Source organism: Carassius gibelio, chromosome B11, assembly GCF_023724105.1.
Source record: "Carassius gibelio isolate Cgi1373 ecotype wild population from Czech Republic chromosome B11, carGib1.2-hapl.c, whole genome shotgun sequence".
In the NCBI taxonomy this organism is placed as follows: Eukaryota; Metazoa; Chordata; class Actinopteri; order Cypriniformes; family Cyprinidae; genus Carassius; species Carassius gibelio.
Genome location: NC_068406.1, coordinates 19,300,539 through 19,323,759, shown reverse-complemented (window position 1 = coordinate 19,323,759; position 23,221 = coordinate 19,300,539). Strand labels below are relative to the sequence as shown.

Here is a 23,221-nt window from a genome sequence, read left to right as displayed (position 1 = left end):
CAATGACCAGGCTGGATATTACTGGCAAATGTTATTTAGGACACTGATAAGACGAGTTGTGATACATTTGTTTTAGTATAAATTTTTCATAATCCTTCAAGCTATTATCATTATAAGCAAGTTAATTTACTACTAGGCCACTTGCGTTGGATGGAACAGCATTTCGTTAAAAGAACTAGAATGCAAATATTTTACCCGGCATTCTTAGCAGCCTTTATTTTCATGTTGCAATTTTCGTTTGTGATTTTTATTTTCTAGTAGACAGGTGTCAATTATTGGCCTCATATTATAGAATTTTAATGTAAATTTGTGTTCTAAATAATTTATTATGTGGTGTAAGTAATAAAGTTTTGGGTTTTTATGCTACCACAGTCTCTAGTATCTCATTGTTTATATATAACGTAACAAGCACGTGACAAAAACTCCTGTTTCGTAACAAGAGACTTCACAGTTCGTCTGTTATTATAAATAAGTGTTCTGGCGCCATCTGGTGGTCGTAATGCCCCTGTTTCACCTATTAACCACATGAAAAAATTTCGACAGAATAAAAATGACACATTTATGTAACTCTGACATAACAGATGTTTAATTGTATTTGGAGAAAGCAATATTTCAAACATTGCAGACAGTTTTCCAAAGTCTGAAAATGAATCATATATTTATTAGTGCTGTCAAAATTAGCGCGTTAACGCATTCGATTAATTTGAAATATTTAACGCGTTAAAAAAAAATAACGCAATTAACGCGGTTGCAGTTTTTTTTATTTCCAGTTGTGGCCTATGTGTGTTCAACGTGCAAAGAAATATGGATAAGACCAAGGAAGGACTTTTAGACGGAAAGTTTCAGTATAAAACTCTGCCGGATTACTCTTCAGTCTGCCACAAGAAACATTACTCTTCATTTAGTCTGCCACAAGAAACAGCAACATTAAAATCATGAACTCTAATGTCATTGTTTAAAAACAAAAAAAAAAACAATGACTGTAACAGTGCGTAAATCAGACCTTTCTGTAACGCTAACGTTAATAAGCTTAAACAAAAATAACGAAATAATTGTGTAGCGGAGTATTTTTTGTACACAGTGCCGCGAACTGTCAATCACTCCTGTACGCGCGTATCACTGTCCTCCTCAGCTGCAGCAACTTGCGCTCTCTCTCTTCATCAAGCTTTAAAACAAAAAGGGAACAAAAAGATCATATTGTCTTTGTGCATAGGCTATTGATTAATTAGATAAATGAATATCTAAATTTGTGCCTTGCCGTCTACGGTATTTGTTTAGAACTTAGAAAAAAGATGCTGCAGCCAATGAACAGCCAGCGGGGGCTGCAGGACGACTCAACCTCCGCAGACAGTTTTTAATGTTTATCAGACAATAAATACTCAAGATTTTGCTTTAGTATAACTCACGAGTTTCACACACCTTCTCCGGCCACGTTGAGTTGTTGACACTTAACAGTGGGAAAAGCGACACATGCGCTATTCACTTGTATAACTTAAGGGTGAATGGGTAATGTAGTTTCTGCTCTGGGTGGGATGAATTAGGAAGCTTGCATTGTGAATAGCGCTCTGAAAATCGGTAGTGCAGGTAAAAGATTAAAACCTCTATTAAAACAGATGTCCAAATGAGCGTACCGGTACGCTACAAGCACGTTCTGGGCGCACGGAGAGGTGGCGGTATGCTCAAGAGCTATATTTGGAAGTGGCGGTACTGAGTACTGGTGCATACTGGCCCACTTAAAGCACTGGCAATGACTATACTTTGGAATTTTTTTGCAGTCCACTTAGAATTCAACATGGAAATCATTTTTGTTTTTTATTGGCATTGATTGTTTTGAAATTCAAATGGTACTTACATGCCTGTGTTTTTATTTCTGTAATAAATATGGCTTTCAAGCCAACAGTTAATTTGGAGGATATTGATGGTTTATTGCAGGTATGTTGTTTACATGAGAAAATCTGTGTTACAAGTTAAACAAAAATTCCAATAAACAATCATATTTTGAATTTAAATAGTTTCTTTGTCTTGAGTTTACATTAATTATTTACATTTTACATTTACATATCCAAAAAGTTTCAGTCTTTTAATTGCGATTAATCGCGATTAATCGCGATTAATTTTAAAAAATTGTGCGATTAATTAGTTAATTTTTTTTAATCGATTGACAGCACTAATATTTATATGAATCATATAAATTCAGAGTCAGATTTGGTGCAGTTTGTACTGTGCAATCACATTAGCCACTTTCTTAAAGGCAATGCATTCTTGGATATCTCATGAAAACTTTGTGTCATGCAGAAGGACTGAATGAACAAGTGCTGATGATGTTCATGCCCTGGACACTGATCACAGCAGCACAAGCTGTATTTTGCCAATTTATTTATAATTTAGTATAATGCATGCAGCATTAAACTCAGAGTATATGGAATATTTGCACTTTTAAAAAATAATGTCGCACCATTACAAATAAAGTAGTGAGGCAAAACATGATTCAAATGTTAAAAAATGGAAAGAATTAGTGGAAAAATACAGAACTTCAGACATTTTTTCTTTAAACATTCAACCATAAGGTAGTCAAGATGGCACATTATTTAACTTGTTTTATGCAGTGTCCTTGGTTGATGACATGCTGTTGATCGAGATGTGAATTGTGTTTTGAGTGCAGCTCCTTAACACAAAAATACTTGTAAAGCTAGTCATTTCAGTTTTGTAACAAACACATAACCAGAGAAAACTTTTTTTTGCTTAAAGAGCGCAGACTACATTCAAAACCATAATAAAACAACTATATTTGTTGCATCTCCAGCAGTGACCTGACCTATTAAATATACCTCATTTAAATACGGCGATCTACAAATCCTTGTGATCTGTCCGGATGCTGCACACAAATGTTTCTATAAAAATATTACATCACTAGCCTGAACTTTGTGCAATATCCCATATGACTATCATTCTTTTTAAGAAAATTTGCAAGAAAAAAAAAATTTCATTCTCATTAAAAATCTCTCAAGTGCATTCCTTTTAAGCCACAATGTGCACAAACTTACTTGTTTTAATATATAAACTGTTCCTCTAATCTCTTTTCCACTGATTCCCTGAAATACGCTTTTCTTCATCCTGATGACTGACTAGAGTCTGTGTTGTAATAGTTATGACTGGGAAAATCCATTGCTGCAAACAACACTGTATTGCAACACAAATTCTGTACTGAGGTTATCATCATTTTCACAACCCACATCGTGTCCAAATTATAACAGATCAAACAGTCTTCATTAAGGCATCATCAGCTAAAATAACTGGGCATATATATCTCTTCATGATAAATTATAGGATTCATTTCAGTCACAGCAGTGGTGATTTGTCATGCTAGGGGCTGATGGGAAATGTAGTTCCGTCACCGAGAAAGCAAGCAGTACCTAAAAGCAAAGTTTCATTTTCATGCAGGATTTTGGAAATTCGCCCATCTCATTCAGAAGCGGAAACAGTCATTAGCTTCGTCTGGGCAGTCAAAGTTGATTCCTTCACACAAGGAGTCCTCAAAAAAAAAGAAAGAAAAAAAAAAGATGAAGGTAAAGTTAAACATAAGGAGAGTATTAGGATCTTTAAGTACCAGAATCTAAACCACTTCACATTTTTAATTTAAAACAATTCAACTCTTTGAACTCTAGTGTTCACTTATGCTCACAGTATATAAATGATCCTTTCACTTTGTGTAACCCTTGGTTTCACTTGGCCTTTGAAAGTGTAAATAGGTTTATCTGCAAAAATATAATGTCACACAACCCTATGACAACTGGAAAACTTGCGTCTACAGAGTTCTGCTTTAAAGCATTTGCATAATTCAGTCACTCATCACAATCAAGCCACAATCTATACAAACATGTAACGAGAATCATCATACAATCACAACGGCACATGGTTTGCGACATCGCCCATACACCGAAAACTACTTTCTAAAAAATGCAATGGGGTGAAAAAGCTTTCAAACTCGTGGGATACTCACAGATGACTGCCAGCCACATGAGACTGTGAAAATACAGGGAGAAGGATGAAGAGGAGCGGAGGAAGAAAGAGGAGAGACAAATATGGAGAAGAGAACTGAGGCCCAAGGACAAATTGGTATGTTCAGACTAAAACATGGACATTACTGAAGCACATCACTTTGAAGAGATTTACCCCCAAAATATGAAGATTCTGTCATCATTTACTCACCCTCATGTCATTCCAAACCATATGACTTTTGTTCTTCTGCAGAATACAAAAGGAGATGTTGCTAGTTTCTATACAATGAAAGCTAATGGTCTATGCATATTTCTCTCCTGATTCAGACAAGACAACTTTCTAAGTAGAAAAAGCAATATTATAATTTTTTAAAGTTATATTTATGGTCTTATTTGGCTTTATTTGATGGGACAGTTGAGAGGGGAGGGAGGGGTGGGAGACAGAGCTCAGTTGCCTTATATGTCGGCATATTAAAACACGAGACTATCTGTGCCAACAAGAGAAAGCGATATTATTTATACAGGACTTGAATTTTAGCAGGAAGTAAAAAAAATCTTAATGGATTTGTTCATTAAAACATGAACCTTTGGGTTACACACAACATTATTTGATAGGCTGGAGTTGTGTAGATTATTGTGAGGTTCCTATAAGCTGTTTGGACTCTGATGCTGATGGCACCCATTCACTGCAAATGATCCATTGGTGAGCAAGTGATGCAACATTAAATTTGACCAAATCAGTTCTGATGAAGAAACTCATGTACATCTTGGTTCATTGGGTGAACTATTCCAAATTTTACTAATCATTTTTGGTCACCATTCACATTCATTGTATGGAAGAGAGCAGATATGTTTTTCCTTTTATGTTCCACAGAAGGAAGTACATCATACAACTTTGAAGTAATTAAATTGTGACACAATTTGTGCACGTGGAAAAACTGGTAACGAGAAAATAATTCACTTATTTTGATCTGGTATAACAGAAAAATACTTCAAAGAAATTCTACAAGAGAAGGAAAACAATTCGATTTTGTTGTTATAAAGTTGAGTAAGATAATGCCAATTAGTTAGCTGTTTAAGTTATGATTATTGTATGATCTGAGGTGAGCACCCATACAGAACAACAACAACAAAAAAAAGAGCTCAACCTCATCAAAGAGTTAGCAGAGAACATGCGCAAAAAAAAAAAGAAAAAAAAAAAGAATAGGATGAGAGTGCCAAACTGAAATCGCTCTTGCAGTAAGCACAATCAGTACAGGGTGTGACATTCAGGGGTGATTCAGAACACCAGGGTGAGGGTTGGTTAGTGTCAGGACATCACGGGGTCAATCGAGTCTGACACTAACTTGGCTTTGCTGAAGCAGCAGCGCCCCGTCTGGCGAGTTGGGGATGTGCAGGGTGGTGGGGGAGGGGGTGAGGGGCAGCCAGGGTCGGTTGCCATCGCTGTAGAGGCGGGGCCGCTTAACCTGGTCATGACTGGAGAGGGGCGTGTAACTATTCCGCCTTAGCAGAGGGGCGGAGTCTCGTCTGACTTTCCCCTGGTTTGAGATGGGAGAGACTGGCTGGGTTAAAAAGAGAGACTGCCTACACACATAGCTCAACAGCAAACAAAGTCTTCAGTCTCCAGCAAACCATCAAGTGACATGTTAGCTACAGGTATTCCAAAAGATAATCCACATTTATCCATATACAGACTAAAACGTATAATAAATCACTCCAGGTTAACGTTACAAAACATCAAACGTATCAATGCAGTGATGAAACACACATCACTAAAACACAATGTCGTTTAAAGGACTGTTCAACCCACGAATAAGCATAACTCACAACACAAACCCACAGTTACAATACAACACAGGCTGCAGGCACATCATAGCCAAAATTCACACACACACACACACACACACACACACACACACACACACACACACACACACACACACACCTGATTTCACAAATTTACAAATATTATTCGCAGTCAACAACATATAGAGAGGAGCGCTGAACCTCACTCACTGATGAGGTGAATAAGCACAAGAGGAAGAAGAATTATGTTTAATCAAGCCCTTTGATCGACAGTTTGATTAAACCACAGAGAACATAGCTTAACAGGAATGTTTTGGGTAAACAAGTTAAGCTGTTACCACAGAAAAATGTTTTGAACTGTCATCAAGTTAAAAATAACCACATTTACATTTACAGCAATGCACTTAGAATCAGTGTTATTTTAGTAATATTTGTATGCCATTATAGTATTACTATTGAATTAACTTTTTATGTTTTCAATTAGATTATAGTTGTGTAATTTTGCTATGCTTTATAATAGTTAATATATGTTTATTTATATACAGTAATATACATTTTAGGTCATCAATAACGACACCGCTTAGAATGAAAGTCTGTTGGGCAAGTCATAATAGAAGGTTTGAAAGCACAGATGTGCAGGTTCTATTGTGGTTAAAGCACTTAAATCAGTTTGTCTGAACAAACATGTTATTTAAGCTGCAAAGTTGCCGAAATTGACAGTAGATTTGAAACTATTGTTCCAAGTGGAAGAGTTTCTGCTTACACAGTTTTTCTTGATGTAAAGAGTCCCTTTTTGTTATCCCTGATGACCAAATGTGAAAGTTACAGTCTTTCCAGATTTGCAGTATTGTCCCCATTGTAAGAAAATGTACTTTTTTATTCTATTTTGTTAATAAGGTTAGAGTCAAAATAATTTTCTGTGGTAACTGACAGCATGTCACAAATGCTGGTGACAGAGCGCAAGTTGTACTGAACCCAAAAATCTGCTTTAATCAGGGAGTTCTCAGCAACATGCATCACAGACACCAACATGCAGTGATGAAATTGCAATTCCAGATCAAAATAAAACCTATAAGATCCCAAAAGGAAAAACATTGCTGAAAAATTACACAAATCTAAGAGATAAATGTGGCATCAATTATTTTAATATGAATATTTAATGTTCCCTATTAATATTTCATACTGCAAATGAGAACACCACAGAGACAGATGTGAACTCACCAGTGGCCGGTCCCGATGTGTATTCACTGCCTCCACATTCAGATAAAACATCTCCACTTTGCAGCCTAAAACATGAACCAGAATGATCTGTGAGCAGAAGTTTGGCGATGAACAAAAGTGAGCAAAACAACTGTCCAACACACCATAAGCAACTGGAGTGAGCTTCATGACAGTGTGAAGGGGACATTTCAAATAGGGCAGATCATCTATGAGAGAAAAGAAAAATAATATACATAGTTTTCAGTTGACAGTCTTATGCATTGACCATTATTGTTACTTATTTTGCTCAATTATCAGTATAACTGTCTGATATAGAGGAGTAATGGTTACATTTTTTTACAAAGCAATCAACATTTTTTATTTATTGTTTTTTTTTTGCATTTTATAATATTGCATTATTATTGCATTAAATTGATCAAAAGACACAATTTTGGACATTTTTTAAAACTTTTTTTCACAATATTTACTTATTTAATTTCTGTGATTAGGCCAGTGGAAATATCAGATGAGTAAGCAAAAATCTTATGGTCAGTAAGAATAAAAAACTGTTGTGTTTGGTATTTTCCATAGGTGAAAATGCATCTTGCCTGCACTCTTGTCCAAGAAATAGGCTAGTAGGCAGCGCATAACTGCCTGGTGGCAGATGACTAGTACATTGCCTTGTCTCTCAAGCTCCATAATCACAGGCTCTAGCCGCTGAACCAGGTCCTGATACGACTGCGAGAAAAGAGAGCCTTTTAAAATAGTTAGACCAGAAACCAACAAAAATCAAACAACCCACACAACTATATAGAGTGAGAAGGGACATACTCTGAAGAACTGCAACAAAGTGATACGTTCATGACGTGCTGTACCTCTCCTCCCGGGTATCTGTAGTGGTATTTATCCTGATCCCTTAAAGCAAACTCTTCTGGGAACGTGTTCTGGATCATTTCGTAGGTCATCTCTTCACATACTCCCTGTGTCAGAGCAACACATACTGATGAATGTACATACAATATAATACGTGTAAACTGCATGTAATCGCTGAAGGATCTTAGCATACTAACAGCATCGATCTCATTGAGGATTTTCCACTGTTCATACGGAACTCCCAGCTCTTCAGCCGTCTGGATGGTTCTTCTTAACTGGCTCGTCCAAACCTTCAAGTCAGACAGCTTATGCTCCTCAATGAACTCATGCAGGGTGCTCGCAAACTACTCGCAAGGGAAAGAGAAAGTCAAGCATCTTTTGTTGAATAAACGCTATAAAGGCAGCGCTAAGTAAACCCAGACCTGTCTTCCTCGGGGGGAGAGTTCAGAATCTCCTCCAATGCGGCCCTGGACGTTGTGTTCGCTCTCTCCGTGCCTGCACAGGTAGATGGAGTGCGAGTGCACGTGGATGTTCATGAGGTAGTAGACGATCTTGCTCTGGATGTAGTCCTGAACACGGTTCACCACAAACCGACGACCCACGTTCATCACCTTAATGAAGGACAAATCTCTGGGAAGAATAAGTGAATGTTATGATTAGGACGGCCTTCTGTATTAGTGGTGCCGTGAAACACTATAGACAATTACAAATTTGGTGTAAAACATGTGCCACATCTTTTACGCAACAGATAACAGTGAATCAAAACAGAGGTCATTTACATATAAAGGTCTTAAAAGTAGCATCTTCTGCTTGATTATCAGGATCAGAGAGAGAAATGGTCATGTGGTCTTCTTAAATATTGTACTTCGCTTACAAAAGATATGTACATTCAGATATGCTATCATGTGTCTATTTTCTAAACATTCTCACTTGTCATATTCATCAGGATCTAGTGGCTGGTAAGTGACTTGATAACATTCTATGCGTTTCAGGAAATCATCCATGACTCGCTCTCTGTGCGTCTCTGGATAATCTGGACTTGAAACCTTGACCTCCTGAAGATATAAGAGCACATGGGAGACGACTGATGAGAAGACCATAAAAACCTGTACTGGTATGTTGCTGTATTTTATTATACCATTTATTTCAAAGGAAATGCAAACTAAATATCACAACATACCAGGATGTTAGCTGCTATAACCTCTGGATCATCACATACTGACTCCACAAAAAACACCTGTAAAAGTAAACCACACATTTTGACCACACATCACTCCTACAAAAAGATAACTCATCACATGATGGAAGTCATACCTTATATGAATTCTCCTGTACAAAACTGAATATAAGATCCCGTCTTTCCCGGGTTGTATTTGTGGCATCAAATACCTTAAAAGGCAAAACAGATTATAACAAATTTAAAGAAGGAAGCCTTGAACCTTATTAACATTCTTAAACCCTATTACATTTAAGTAAATAAGTAAATAATTGATATTATTTGAACTCTTACAGCTATTTGTCCACCTTCTTCATTAAGGTAGGTCTTTACATCTTCCAGGGCCACCAAGGCACACTGTCTATTGTGAAAATGAAGAATGCAACAATAGATTAATAAATTCAGTTCACAGGAAAAACACGAAACGTCCTGTTTATGTAACCTTCAGGAAATGTGTTGAAATATCTTTTGGTCTAACCGGCTTTTTTTAATTGCACTTGTTTCTTGGTTTACTCACAACGTGTGCTTTTCTATCATTATTAACTTATATAAACTGATAAACTGATTTTTTTCTATACAGAACACTGTGTGAAAGTGAGCAGCTCGGACATTCTGCAAAACATCTCCTTTCATGTTCCACGGAATAAACAATGTCATAAGGTTTGGAAAGACATAAGGGTGAGTCATGCCATTAAATGACAAAATGATCATGCCATTAAATCCAACAAAGATAAAATCCTACTTTCGGATCTCCATGGCTTCCTTATTGTCATGTCTGAAGAAGTCATAAGACTTGTAGGCTTTAACTGCTTCCCTCCGATACACCCCCAGGTTAAACACTGCAAGATAAACCAAAAAAAAAACAAGAAGTTATGGTTATTCTTCACATCCTTAATCAGTTTAGGAACCAGTTTAATGCATCAAGGTGACATCAGCTACAGTGATTAAACACTTGCATTGTGGGTCATGATGTACTCAAGAGAGTTTGAGTTTCAGTGTGTTGGTTGCCTACACATTTAAATAATGAGAGTTCAAATTTAACCTCTTGATAGACCACAATGTCAGAATGGTCAGCTGAGAGCTAAATTAAGCATTTAAAATTGTAGACAGATGCTATTTATAGTGATTGTCATTTGATATGATGCAACTGTCTAAATTCAACTGCCCACTCACCCTTTGTTGGAACTCCTATCCAGTTGAGATAGCGTGTGAGTTTCTTTGACATGTACGTCTTGCCTCTGGCAGGGAGGCCGATCATGACAATCAAGGTGGGGGAGTTTGTCATGTAAGACGCCCATGCTGTGGTCAGACAGACACAGAAAAACAGACAGACCTTATCAACAGCACAACATGAGCTGGAGGAAGTTACAATCTATAGTACTGACAATTATAATCTGCCAAATGTAAATTTCACATATGGGACACCAACAGATAGTTGTGGTTTATGGTACTTTCAACAAACGGACTACAAAACAGAACCTGAAACCCTGAGACTGTTGACACCTTGCTTTTACACTGAGGCAAACTCTTCAGTCTCACATGATTCTTCAGAAATCATTCTAATATCTGGTTTGGTGCTCAAGAAGCATTTCTTATCATTAGCTATGTTACCATCCAAAGATGTGAATTTAACTGGAATATTGCATAAAACAGCAGAAAAGTACCCCAGACCTCTCTAAAAGCCATGAAAACAGACTACCATAATCAGCTAACCACCTTAAGCTGGTTTAAATAAGGATTCCCAACAGCTTCTTGATCTGTGGGATGTGAAAATATGTGTACTTACAGCATTTCTTCTCCTGGCCTCTGGGCTCTGATTTCTTGATTTCAGCAGAACTGGTTGGACCAGCCTCCTGCTGCACCCATGCAGACATACTGAATCTGACAGACTTAAACAATCACTCACTCACTCTTCCTGCTGTAAATACATAGTGCACCTGCAGGGAGAAAGAGGCGAAATGAAGACTAAATACGTAGACTTTGTCACTGGATACAACGTTATTGGTTTATTACAAATGACTAACTACAGTAAAAACATTTTCTCCAAACAATATGCTCTATTCAGTTACAATGCAGCTTCTATTCTTGCCAAATAGTCATTTTTCTTAATCACGCGCAGCGCAGTAACAAATAATGTCGCGCTACGTCATAACACAGAAGAGGATGCTGAGGATACCATGTTACGTCACACCCGAGAACAGCAATCAGTCACTGGCGGTATATTACAGCAGAGAATGAATAGATTAAAAGAACACGACAATTAACGAGATATGTAAAGCGTGAGACCTTACGGTTTCCTAATCGTTGACTGTTGAACCTCAGGGGTCCGTATTTAATTCCGTACCCACCGGCCCTACCGGCAAGTGTAATGTCTTTACCCAGTGTGTTATTGCCTCAGCCGGTTTTGCACTTGATGACCTTCCGTGGCAAATAGCGCCAAGCGCGTGAGTGAAGGTGTGTCTGTACGTCACTGTTTACTTACCGTAATACCTGCGAAAGAATGAACCGCGTCCGTCAACAAACATTACAGTGTACTCAGTCGTGGGGATTTTGAATCATCTCAGTGACTCGACTCTTTTGAATCAACCAATCATTCGATTCAAGAACGGATTCATTCAGTGGCACATTCATCGTTATCATAAAGTCATAAACGACTTTTATAAAGCTATAGAAAAAGACTGTAACATCCTAAAGAAATAATAAAAGGTTTCAAAAACGTCCATACGTAATTTTAACACACTTTAATAATTCGTTCACTAACTAAATTACAGTAATTACAGGATAACAGCAAAATCACCAAACCCACACTTTTGTTTGTGATAAATTAAAATTAAAAATAAGATTTAATCATATTTTTTTGAGTCGTCAGAAACATTACATTCTACATTCACAATATTTAAATGATATAAAAATTTTATTTGTGAAAACTCCTCCCACCCCAAACTCAAATATTTGATTAAAGATTGACAAAAACAAAAGTTTCTTAGAGAAAGCTTTGTTTATTTTGCCAGTAAAGAGTGCTCTTTCCAAGAGCTTCAGTGTGCAAGTTTTTCAGTACCCTTTTCTAAAAACTCAAAACTTTAATTTCATCACCCATTCAGCAGTTGACATATCCATGTCTCTTACATAGCTTACCTAGATGTACTGTTATATGCAATTATTCACAAGGCACATAGTGGTTTTGTTTTAAGTGGTTGCTTCCAGACCAGATAGTTAATGTGCAGAGAATAGATTTATAAAAAATAGTGGTCATTGGTTGGATTATAACATCAAGCTGTTAAGTAGTTACAGTAAGCAAGTGCATCAATAAAACCTACTGCAGCATGGGTGTTCTTTACAGTTCAAATATCAATGAGTATCTCAATGACAAATTTGAGCTGAACACAGGTTTGCTCGGACTGGCCGAAGGCATGGGGTAGGGAGGAAAAGTCATGAATAAGTTTGGTCAGTAGATTTGCACAGTTTTTAAAATATAACTTGGTCATCTGGTAGGTTGTGCACAAGTGCACTTAAGAGTCTCTCTGGACCAAGTGTTAAGACGTTGTAAGTGTAAAGGCATCACATCAAGGTTTGATCTTCCAGAGCTGAAAAACACATACAATGGATATAGTTAGTTAAAGATTGCTTGTATATGATGTACTGCTGGATGATAAGAGTCATATACAGCAAAAAGTGAGCAACCCCCACTATCCTGATAACAGGAAGTACAAAAGCGGTTATGACTTTAGAGTCAATAAAACAGAACCAGGATACAGGTGGAGATAACCACTGTACTTAAAGCACAAATGTTTCCCTCACCCGGATGTTGAACCCTAGTAAATCACTGACAGCAGCTGAGATGGCTGACAGGATGACCACCCTCGTGATATTGCAGATGAGCGGGTTCACTGTCAGACCTAGCAGACGAAATGGAGTGTCCAGTTCCTGAAAGCGGCAAATGTTGATCAATGCAAGCAAGGCATGTCTTATTATTTCCAATGATTGATGCTTTTCTGATAGTCTCACTTTTAGTAATTTTGTGGCCAGCCTCAGCACGTTGTTCACAATGTTCAGCTGATCCTTTTTGTTGGGTTTCTTCTCCATCTTAAGATATAAGTTTATCTGAAGCAGAAAGTGGGTAACACGTTACAGTAAGGTTTCACCTGCGAACAATAGTTAATTACACGATCTAACATGAAATAGCAATGAAAAATACTTCTTTAAAGCACTTATTAATCTTAAATGTTAATTTCAACATTTAATAATACATTATTTAAAAAAAAGTCTGTTAATATAACTGTTCGGGACCACGTATTGAAGCTTGTTTCTACTACAGAATAATAAAAGAAAAAACATTTCACAATTCACACTTTCCCATAGAAAGTCAACTCCTTTTTTTATATTCTTTATTTTGTGGCAAAAAACCCTAGCATGGAATAAAAAAGAAAAAAACTAACTGCGCCATTTTATCACTCAATTTTGAGTTTATATCTCAATTCCGAATTTATATCTCACAATTCACACTCTTTTTTTCTGATGCAATTCTGCATTTATGTCTTGCAATTCTGATAAAAAAATATAAATTAAATTACCTTTGACATTTTTTATCACATGGCAGAAAAAACTCCTATAAACATGAACTAACATGTACTAACTAATGAACTCACTTTTATTAACTTACATTAACAAAACTGATTGCAACAAATGTATTGGTCCTTGTTAGTTACACATTAACTAAAGGGACCTAATTGTAAATTGTTTCCAGAAAATGTAATGCCACACAGCACACAACTCAGCTGTGAGCAATGCTGGAACTATTTATTAGCGCCTGCGCAGTGTGCACGTTTGAATGGCTCACTTGTTTCTGAATTATACTGCCTCATTGTTCTGCGTGGCTGGGATTTTTATCTCACCTGTTCAGTCAGAAGCACAGAAGCATTGCTATACTTTCGGTTGGTCTCAGCTCCGAGGGTAGCGAGGCGTAGGAGGAAAACCATTAGAGCAGCACACCAGACCATCAGCTCCCAGTTGGTCTCTGAATCCAGAAATGTGTGATGACTGTGCAAAAGCTGAAACACAATACCAGTTTCCTTCATTCCTTAGACAGTCATATCTTTTAACTGTTAATGTGCAGTAATATGAAACTTTACTTAATCTAATCCAAACAACAGATGCCACTTAAATTGTCTCTAAAGATGAGTTTATGGCACATTACCAACAGTCAGGAGCACATTTATACTTATTTATTATATTTATACTATTCTTACTAAATCCAAATTGCAAAAAAATAATAAAATAATAAATAATAATTGTTTTAAGACCAGTGTTTGGCAGTAACGTATTACTTAGTAATGCGTTACTATACTCTGATTACTTTTTTAGTAACGGAGTAATCTAACGCGTTATAATTTTCTAATTAGTAATTCGAATATATTTAAAAACCATGGTCTCTATACGTTACTGCCGTGTTACATTGCTGACAGAATGCAGTGTTTAATAATCTAGAGATTGTAAAAATAATGTAGCACACGCACTGTCAAGTCAAGTGCCAGTGGATTAGAGACCCGACGCAACGGAGTGCAGCGCGTGGGACAAGACTTGATAGACGAGTGCAGAGACTCGTGTGTGTGCGGGATTCGGGAGAATAAAATGATTCACGGGACTCCAGTAAAACAGAAATATCTAAACATAAAATATCTAAAACAAATAAATTGTTATTCATCTATTGCACAAAAGCAACTTGAACTAATATAAAATATAAACGATTAACAGGCGCCAGTGTAAGCAGAGTTTCTATTTAGGCTATAACACGTGTTTGCATGCTCACGTTTCCTCTCATTATAACACACGAATTGTAGACATTATGAAATTTTAATTATGCATATATTTATTGTTTTATAACAGAGATTTGTGAGATTGCAATGAACGCAGATGTCTTTTAGAGATTATAAATGCAGCGCTCTTTGCTTGCATTCTGCCAAACCATGGAATCAGCAGCTGCTTGCTTTAGTTAAAAATAACAGTGTTCTGTGAATGTTGATGCTTTAATAACAAATATTTATCGGGAGCGTGTATGCTGGGATTTCATAAATTTCATAGAGAAAAAAAGTAATGTAACTAGTAACGTAATTAATTACTTTTTAAATAAAGTAATCAGAACAGTAACGTGATTTCTTTTAAAAGGAGTAATCAGTAATCAGTAATTTTATTACATTTTCAGAGTAAATTGGCCAACACTGTTTAAGACAAAAATTTTGTGTTATTTTAGTATTATTTATATATGATGTTTAATAGTTTTTGTGAGCAAAATATATAAGTTTCAAGATTAGTCATAAAACAATATCTAGAGCATGTTGAAGTCCAGATTAAAATGTAAAAATGTTTGAAAATAAACAGCCTCATCATTAGTCTAAAGGCCCGTTCACACCCAGAAAAATAACTATTAAGATTAAAGCAATAAGCCCAAGAAGACATGGTTTACAGTGATTTTATAACAGCTAAGGGGCATTGCTAGTCATGACGTGAAGTGGAGCAAAAAACCCCTTAGCGGTTATAAATTCACTGTAAAACACGGCTTCACAGGTTTTATTGCCTTTATAAAACAGTTATTCCATATACGTAGTAAGAATTCACAGAATAAAACAGAGCAAATAAAGTGTAATGATATAAATAAAAACGGATTTCTTCCACAAAACAATGTAGCTCCTCAGAAACATTTGTGGTTCCAACAAAGTGGTTGCTGAGCAACACACAGAAGTAAACAAAGGTGTATGTTTGTGGTGTAGCCAAAGACTATAGAATATGGAAGAAATGTCACTCGTATCCAGGTGCATCTCAAAAAATTTGAATTTCATGGAAAAGTTCTTTATTTTTTGTAATTTAATTAAAAAAGTAAACTTATATTCTAGATTAATTCCACAAAAACTGAAATAGTTTTTTGAAGTCCAGGTTGCTTTGATAGCGGCCTTCAACTCCTCTGTATTGTTTGTCAGATGTTACTTAACTTCCTCGTCAGAATAGCCCATAGATTCTCTGTGAGTATCAGGTCAGATGGGTTGGCTGGCCAATCAAGCACAGTAATATCATGGTCAGCAAACCAATTGAAAGTGGTTTTGGCACTGTGGGCAGGTACTAAAGTCCTGCTGCATAATGAAATAAGCATCTCCATAAATGCCTTGGAAAAATGCAATGCTCAATATGGCCGCTCAATCGCAGGAAGCCCCGCCTTCTGAATTAAAGAACCAATCGCTAATCGGTAAAGTCAGTGCGTCACTTCAGCTGCTGTTAGAAGTGCTGGTTGTTATAGAAACACTCTGAGACGTGCACTTTGGACTGCGCCTGAGCACTGGCTGATCTAGCCTGAGAAATAAGCTTTTTATAACGCTATGAGCAAAAGTTACAATTTTACTGGTAAATCAGATTTCTTTGGTGATTTCAAATATAAAATTTTATCCTAAACTTATTGAACAGTTTTGGAGTTTGATTTTCCCCCCATTCATATTCATTTAAATATTTGGCACTGCGATGCTGATGCGATGTATGATAGAACAATAACTGACCTGGGCACAGATGATGAAGGAAATAGACAAAGCCAGGAGGAAAATCGATGATACAATGACATCGACAGACCTCTGAGGGCCTCGTCTCTGTTAAACAGAAGAAAGAAATTATTAAATTGATATCTTCATATAGTGTCAACTAGCCTAGGGACATGTATCTTTAAACAGGACTATACAAATGTTACTGCCAGCAGAAACCATTTACTGTCATTTGTGCTTATATAAACAGACTGGTTAAACAAGCTGGATTAACAACATACACAAGCAACCATAAGGCTTTGGAAATTGCCTTAAAGAATAAATTAAACATACAGAATACGTTATGGCTGAAATTTAAATTCTATATTATTTTGTCTAATTAAATAGAATATATAGTTTTAGAATTAATATAGTTTTAGTTATAACCAAACCAAAAGTGAATTTAGGCACCACAAAATTGTGATGTACAGTACAAAACTGTTCAATTTAGAGATTTGCTAAAGGTTACATTCAATAGTGCTATTCAATTATTAGTAGTAATTAGAGTAAATTAATAGATTAACTTTATGTGAGAATTAGATGACAGCAAAGCTAATTTAAATGTTAAATGGAAGAAATTGCAAAGCGTGCAAAATTAAATATCTATAATATCAGTCAATATATATTTGATAAACAAAAAATAAGCCCACTACAAAAAAAGTGCATCCCTACATGTCAGCTGTAGTGAGAAGATGATACCTTTAGGAATGATCGAAGGGAAAGCCACATCTTGATATTTTGCACTTTCTTCAGTCGAAAGTGAGGAATCTCTGATTTTTTGGCTTTGCGTGCAGATGTGAGATGGCTGAATAATTTTGCAAACAAAAGGCGCTGTAGTTGAGAACAAATTAATTTTTTAGGCATGTTACTTATCAATAACACAATAACTGTTCATTTATACACTGTTAAATGCAAAACTTTTATTATGATACAGAATTACACATAAAATAACACCAAAATCAACATTTTATCCTAAAGGTGGCAGTAAACATAAACATTAAAAATGCATTAATTATAAACACACATAAAATACTGATGCTAAGGCATTTTCATATTCACCTGTCTATATGTCCTCTCAGCCACACACATCATGAAGAAGAAGAGCCCAGAGAGGAAAACTCTTTCTATTGTGGTGATGATGAAGAATGCATAGGACAAGGCACAAGGTGGCCCAATGGCCACTGTGGACAGTTCCTCGAAAGACACAGAACTGAGATTGGCAACATCCAGTTTCTGTGCCAGTTTGAAGCAGTAGGGCAGCAGAGCCAGTGAGGCGGTGACCAGACTGCCGAATATCAGATAACCCATCCCTTGTTCGACCAACTTCACCTGGAAACAGAAATCCTTCAGCATAATTGTACAGCAACAGCATTGACCTGTTGCTTTCCGGTCAGTTAGAAATGTTATAAAGGCAAATTCCAATGCAAAACTCTACAATGTCTGCGTTCAAATGCTTACAGAGGAGTTTACATTGAATTTGAATTTAATTTGTGTTTAGGAGGAAAGTGTTGTGTTTAGGAAGTCAACTGTTCTCTTCTCTTTTAAGCAATTTAAACCACTAATGTAGAAATAAACAGGGCAGAGAAAGAAGGACTTTACTCTTGTGAGAATGATACCACTGATCTCCAGCACGGACATGTCAGCTTTCTTACACTCTCCTTGCTCCCAGATAATGGCACTGACACGATCTTTGGAGGGGTGACAAGCCTGCAGCCACGAAAACTGGTGCTAAAAAGATAAAGCAATCATTTGTGTCATTCAAAGTGCATAGATAAAGTCTTGCGACATAACCATTTTTTTTTATCTGTGTACTGATATTCAGTAAATGTCAGGCAACCAAAGTCATGTGGTCAGACCAACATGCAGAAAAACAAAACTAAAAGGAAATTATGGCAGCCATGCAGATCCTCATGACTGTGTGTCAAGTTCAATAAGTTTACTAAAATATCAGCTAAATTTGACCTAATAGGACCTTTCAAGGACTTCCCAGGTCCAATACCCTCAAATTCAAGGACTTAATATGGGGTCACATTTCAATTGAGAGCGAGGTTACATTGTGTTATCTTATAAGATATATTGTTACAGTTTTCATGTGTCAAACATAACCATGCAAAAAAGCTTTTTTTTTTTTTGGCATAAATGTTTGGCAACATGACAGAGATCTGATATTCTATTTGTAGGGTGACCATATTTCAGTTTTCCAAAAAGAGGACAGTGGGTGTGGGCGGGGCAGGGGGCTGGGCAAAGCATTTTAGTCAAATTTCAAACCTTTAACCCACAGGGAAAATCTGTTCACGTGTTGAAGAGAGAGAGATGACTGCTTCAAAAGAGATTTAAATTAAAGCACTTTTAAGTACCAGCATCAATGTATGTTTATTTTCAAAATCTTTCCAGGGCCTTGAAAATTGTTTTCAGATTGACAAACTTTCAAGGATTTCAAGGACCCGTGTTGTTTTTATCAACTGTTTGGACTCTCATTCTGACGGCACCCATTCACTGCAGAGGATATTCTAGTGAGTAATGAAATGCTTAATTTCTCCAAATCTGTTCTGATGAAGAAACAAACTTCCCTATGTCTTGGACTGCCTGAGGGTAAGTACATTTTCAGCACATTTTAATTTTTTGGGTGAACTATTCCTTTAAGCGAGGTATGAAGTCACATTAAACTTATTACAGAAAATCGGCAACCCACCTGCGGTAAGGCTTCATCCTCATCACTCGTCAGAGTGATGTTGGGAAAAGGGAGGGAGTGGCTTTGACTGTGAGGCTCCTCCTCCCCACTTTTGCTGCTTCCTGTGGAGGCGGAGTCAGGATCGTGTAAAAGCTCCTCCCATAACATATCATCTGTGTCAGAGGCTGGACGTGAGCCCTCGGAGGGCCGCCGCAGAAGCTCGACTTCACGTGCCAGCACCGGGCCATCTGTCGGCCTGCCGTTATTCTCTGCCTGTATGTGTTCATGCAATGGCAATTAACATTCTGAACTAACTTACATACATTTACCAAGATACTCACCTGAGTCTGGGGTGGTGGATTGTTCTTGGGGAGGTTGTGAAGTCTTTTCCGGAGTTCTCGAGCGTATTTGGAAGGTGCTGATGAGAAGAGTCTCTCTCTTTGCAGCTCTGTTTCCTCTTCTTCTTCCTCACTAGAGAGATCGTCAGAAGCCCCATACGGAGGCCTCCTTGGGGAATTCTGCAAACCCACAAGATCTCAATCAATACAACCATGAATGTTCATGACGATTCAAAAAGTGCAGTTCTAAGGAAAGGGTTTTACCAGTCTCTTCTCTGATCTGTAGAGCCGGTGGCTGTCTTCAAGTTTGAGTTCTACTATCCCTCCCCCTCTGCTGCTCTCATCCTCAGACCTCTTTGATTTTCTACTCTTCCTCTGTCTATGAATAAACACCAAAATAATTTACAACATGCCACAAATGGAATGACATCAAAAGAATGAAGTTCTGACCAATCAAAAGCCAGGACCTAAATGTAAAAATATATTTTAGTTCACATTTTAACATATCATTCAGTTTGACTCTCACAGCTAAAACCTAATAATATTGACTAATTGAGTGTCTAAAACAAAGCTTTTCATAAAAATGGTATAAAGCTACATGAATACAATGAGGACATTTCTAAGAACTTGGCATGTTTGTTTTAAACTAGATTATTAGCTGCTCTTTATTGTGGAGACTCTAATGATTCAGTAGTGTCAGCTGAACACTGGCACTTCTGATTAAACTGCAAGCCTTTCAGAACATTAGAATTCTTGGCCATTGGGTGAAAGAAAGAAAATAAAAACACTTGAGCTTTTATGGCCCTGAAAATGAGATAAGTCTGTCTCTAACAAATCTGACACAGCAGTAGCTTAACCTTTTCCTGCGAACAGGGCTGGCCGTCCGGCTGAGGACAGGGCTGTTGTCTGGGCTTCTGGAGGATTCTGTGGATACTATTTGGCAGTGTACTGTACCCAGCAACAGCATGAGACACAATGGACCCACAACCTCACTGGCACAGGCTGCAGGAACCTCAAAATACAACACAGCTCCTGCCACTGCAATGAACACAAATCCATCAGACCATGACACCATCCTGAGAATTTCCATTTCTTTTAATTCATTTCCAACTGATATGGAAGATTTTCAAAAGTATTATTAATAAACACTGTGTATTATCTCTGCAAAATCTGAAATAGTCAAAGAATGAGCAACAAAACAATGCTAAAACACTTTATGCACCATTTATGTACACGTGACTGTGCTTTGCTGAAACGAAGAAAAACAGCATACCTTGAAGGAAGTACAGAACTAGGATGAGGGCGGATATGCTTTTAGATGTAACTTGGATCCACCACTGAAAGAAGAAAGGAAAGAAGAGGACCCTGACTAAGCCTTTACGAGTCAGAGCGGTCCAAGGGCTCTCTGGTTTGGTCTTGCTAAATGTAGAACCTGCAGTTGTAAAAAAACGATTTTAATTGTTTAAAAGAGCATCATACTGTTAATATGTTGGTAACTTTCAATAGAAAAAAAACAACAATGTAAAATACTAAAATAAATACAGTAAAACTTTAAAATAGCTCCTCCTTACATTAACAACTGAAGGAATAACATATATAATTAATTTAATAAAAAAAACAATCTTTCAGAAATCATTCTAATATGCTCATTTGCTGCTCAAGAAACAATTCACGGTTGAAAATGATAAAAATGCCTTTTTTCGTGGAAACTGAAATATGCGATTCATGATTTTATGATTCTTTGATGAATAGAAAGATGAAAAAAAAATATTTTTTTATGTTTTTATTAGAAAAAGAATGCTTTAGTAACATTATAAATGTCTTTATTGTCTCATAAATGTATTTTTGATAAATCTTTGCTTAATCAATGTATTAATGTCTTTTTAAAAAATCCCAGTGACCTCAATATTTTGAGTAATTGAAATTTACTGCAAGATAAGTAAGAAAAGAAAGACAGATTTATGGAGAAAAACCTTAAAATTACTTGTCAGGACATATACATCTAATTAGTTAACTAAAAAATATGTTTCTTTAAATAATTTAGAGTGAAAATAGTAGCCCTTGTATGACAGATCACATTTGATTATCTCGACTTTACTTGTTTATGTCTCTTCTTACAGTAAAATGTCTTATTCAGATTTAAGTAACATAATTTAATTACATTTTCCAGTTATAAAATTAAAACATACATTCACAAAAACACCTTAATGTAATGCCTGAAACAATGTCACTTTTGCAGTTGTTTTTTTTTCTGCCTGTTTTATAGCACATTTTTACCTTCTTAAATGTGGGATCTGATCTGATCTGTCAGCCTATATTTATTATATATACACATTATAAGAGATTCAGATGCAAAACTTCAATGTTAACTCACCTCGCACTAGGTCAACATCAATGAGGCCTTGCTTGATATGGCCAGTCTTCTTAGGTTTGCTTCCGAAGCCCTATTCATATGAAACAGAGGTTCACAAGTCTGATTGCATAGATTTTAATTTACACAATGTTGCAAGCTCAAACTGCACTGTCACATTACCTTGAGCTCAGTCTGTTCCAGTGACTTTTCCCAGATCTGCTGATCATAGGCTCCGATCTTTGACATAAGATCATTAGAGAACTGTCAATCCCTTTATAATCACACCCTGCATTTACTGTATAACAGATATAAGTTAGTGAAGGCTTACCTTTTTCTGATACCATGTTATTCCTGCCATTTTTTAAAATACATGAAGTCAGGTCATCTCAGTAGACTGTCAATCACAGAACATTTCATTCCTCGAAAGAGTCAGAGAGACAGGTTATGTCATCGCTTACATTAAAGAGTAGACGCCTGCTCTCAGTTGCAGGTACAGACATAGGAAGCGACTCAAATAAAGACAGCGGCTGTGTTTCAAAACATAGTGAGCTGCCTTCCTAGACAGCATTTGATAAAGACCGCTACAGGTAAAGTCGCTTGCTTTTAGTTCTCGGAAAATATTACAATATTAAACATACCCGGAGCCCAGTAAACGATATGTGGCTGTGTTTCCTCAGCAGCTGGTTTGGAGTCTTGTCAACATTTTCAGATGTTTACACAAACCTCGCCCCCCCCTTCCACCAAAACTATCTGACGCTACATCGTAAACATCTCATTAGGATGTTCAAAGAACCGTCTTAAGTTGCGAGCTAACTGTATTTACTGTCAAACCAGTATGGCATTAATTCGATTACATATTTTCGACGATAAAATGATCTTCTTGTAAAGGAGAAGTGAATGTTTAAGTTCCCACACTCATCAGCGCCTTCTGGCAGAAACGAAAGTGTGTGTGAAGCAAGCGACGACAACGGCTAATCGAGTCTAAATGGCGGAACTAGCCTACATGTTGTGCAAAATATACTAACTAGTGTAAAACAATAATAACATAAATAAGATGAAATTCATTTAATTAAAATAGAAAATAACAATAATTCAAAATAATTATAAGTTAAAATAGCTTAAAGTCGAATTATAGAATGTAACATTTAATCACAGTGGACCACAAAACCAGTCATATGGATCTTTTTATTTATTTATTTATTTTTATTGA

At 36.6% G+C, this 23,221-nt stretch overlaps 2 protein-coding genes across 16 annotated transcripts; both read right to left on the bottom strand.

Moving 5' to 3' along the window:
- Nucleotides 1-558: 558 nt before the first annotated feature.
- pfkfb2b (6-phosphofructo-2-kinase/fructose-2,6-biphosphatase 2b) lies at nt 559-11,639 on the bottom strand. 14 transcript variants are annotated; one of them, XM_052568825.1, is made up of 17 exons: nt 11,576-11,639; nt 10,880-11,030; nt 10,267-10,392; nt 9,836-9,932; nt 9,388-9,454; nt 9,192-9,266; nt 9,058-9,114; nt 8,808-8,932; nt 8,300-8,507; nt 8,075-8,221; nt 7,880-7,984; nt 7,613-7,742; nt 7,169-7,231; nt 7,026-7,090; nt 5,345-5,536; nt 4,001-4,023; nt 559-3,532 (listed from the first exon to the last, which is right to left on the bottom strand). In XM_052568825.1, exons 2-17 carry the CDS (start codon nt 10,965-10,967, stop codon nt 3,463-3,465), a joined length of 1,638 nt encoding a protein of 545 aa, XP_052424785.1. In that variant the 5' UTR covers nt 10,968-11,030; nt 11,576-11,639; the 3' UTR covers nt 559-3,462. The 14 variants fall into 14 exon arrangements, 13 of the variants coding, with proteins under 13 accessions (XP_052424785.1, XP_052424783.1, XP_052424790.1 ...); XM_052568823.1 differs by lacking the exon at nt 11,576-11,639 and adding an exon at nt 11,385-11,547; XM_052568830.1 differs by lacking the exons at nt 4,001-4,023; nt 11,576-11,639 and adding exons at nt 3,683-3,755; nt 11,385-11,547.
- A 180-nt stretch (nt 11,640-11,819) lies between these two features.
- Nucleotides 11,820-22,967, bottom strand: LOC127968003 (protein PHTF1). Of its 2 annotated transcripts, XM_052568821.1 has the most exons (17): nt 22,650-22,967; nt 22,340-22,430; nt 22,192-22,248; nt 22,033-22,102; nt 20,932-21,090; nt 20,516-20,696; nt 19,923-20,037; nt 19,662-19,838; nt 19,342-19,593; nt 18,249-18,377; nt 17,709-17,978; nt 17,349-17,480; nt 16,632-16,718; nt 13,986-14,141; nt 13,099-13,194; nt 12,892-13,017; nt 11,820-12,677 (listed from the first exon to the last, which is right to left on the bottom strand). In XM_052568821.1, exons 2-17 carry the CDS (start codon nt 22,367-22,369, stop codon nt 12,657-12,659), a joined length of 2,058 nt encoding a protein of 685 aa, XP_052424781.1. In that variant the 5' UTR covers nt 22,370-22,430; nt 22,650-22,967; the 3' UTR covers nt 11,820-12,656. The 2 variants fall into 2 exon arrangements, with proteins under 2 accessions (XP_052424781.1, XP_052424782.1); XM_052568822.1 differs by having other exon boundaries at nt 22,340-22,967.
- Nucleotides 22,968-23,221: the final 254 nt, after the last annotated feature.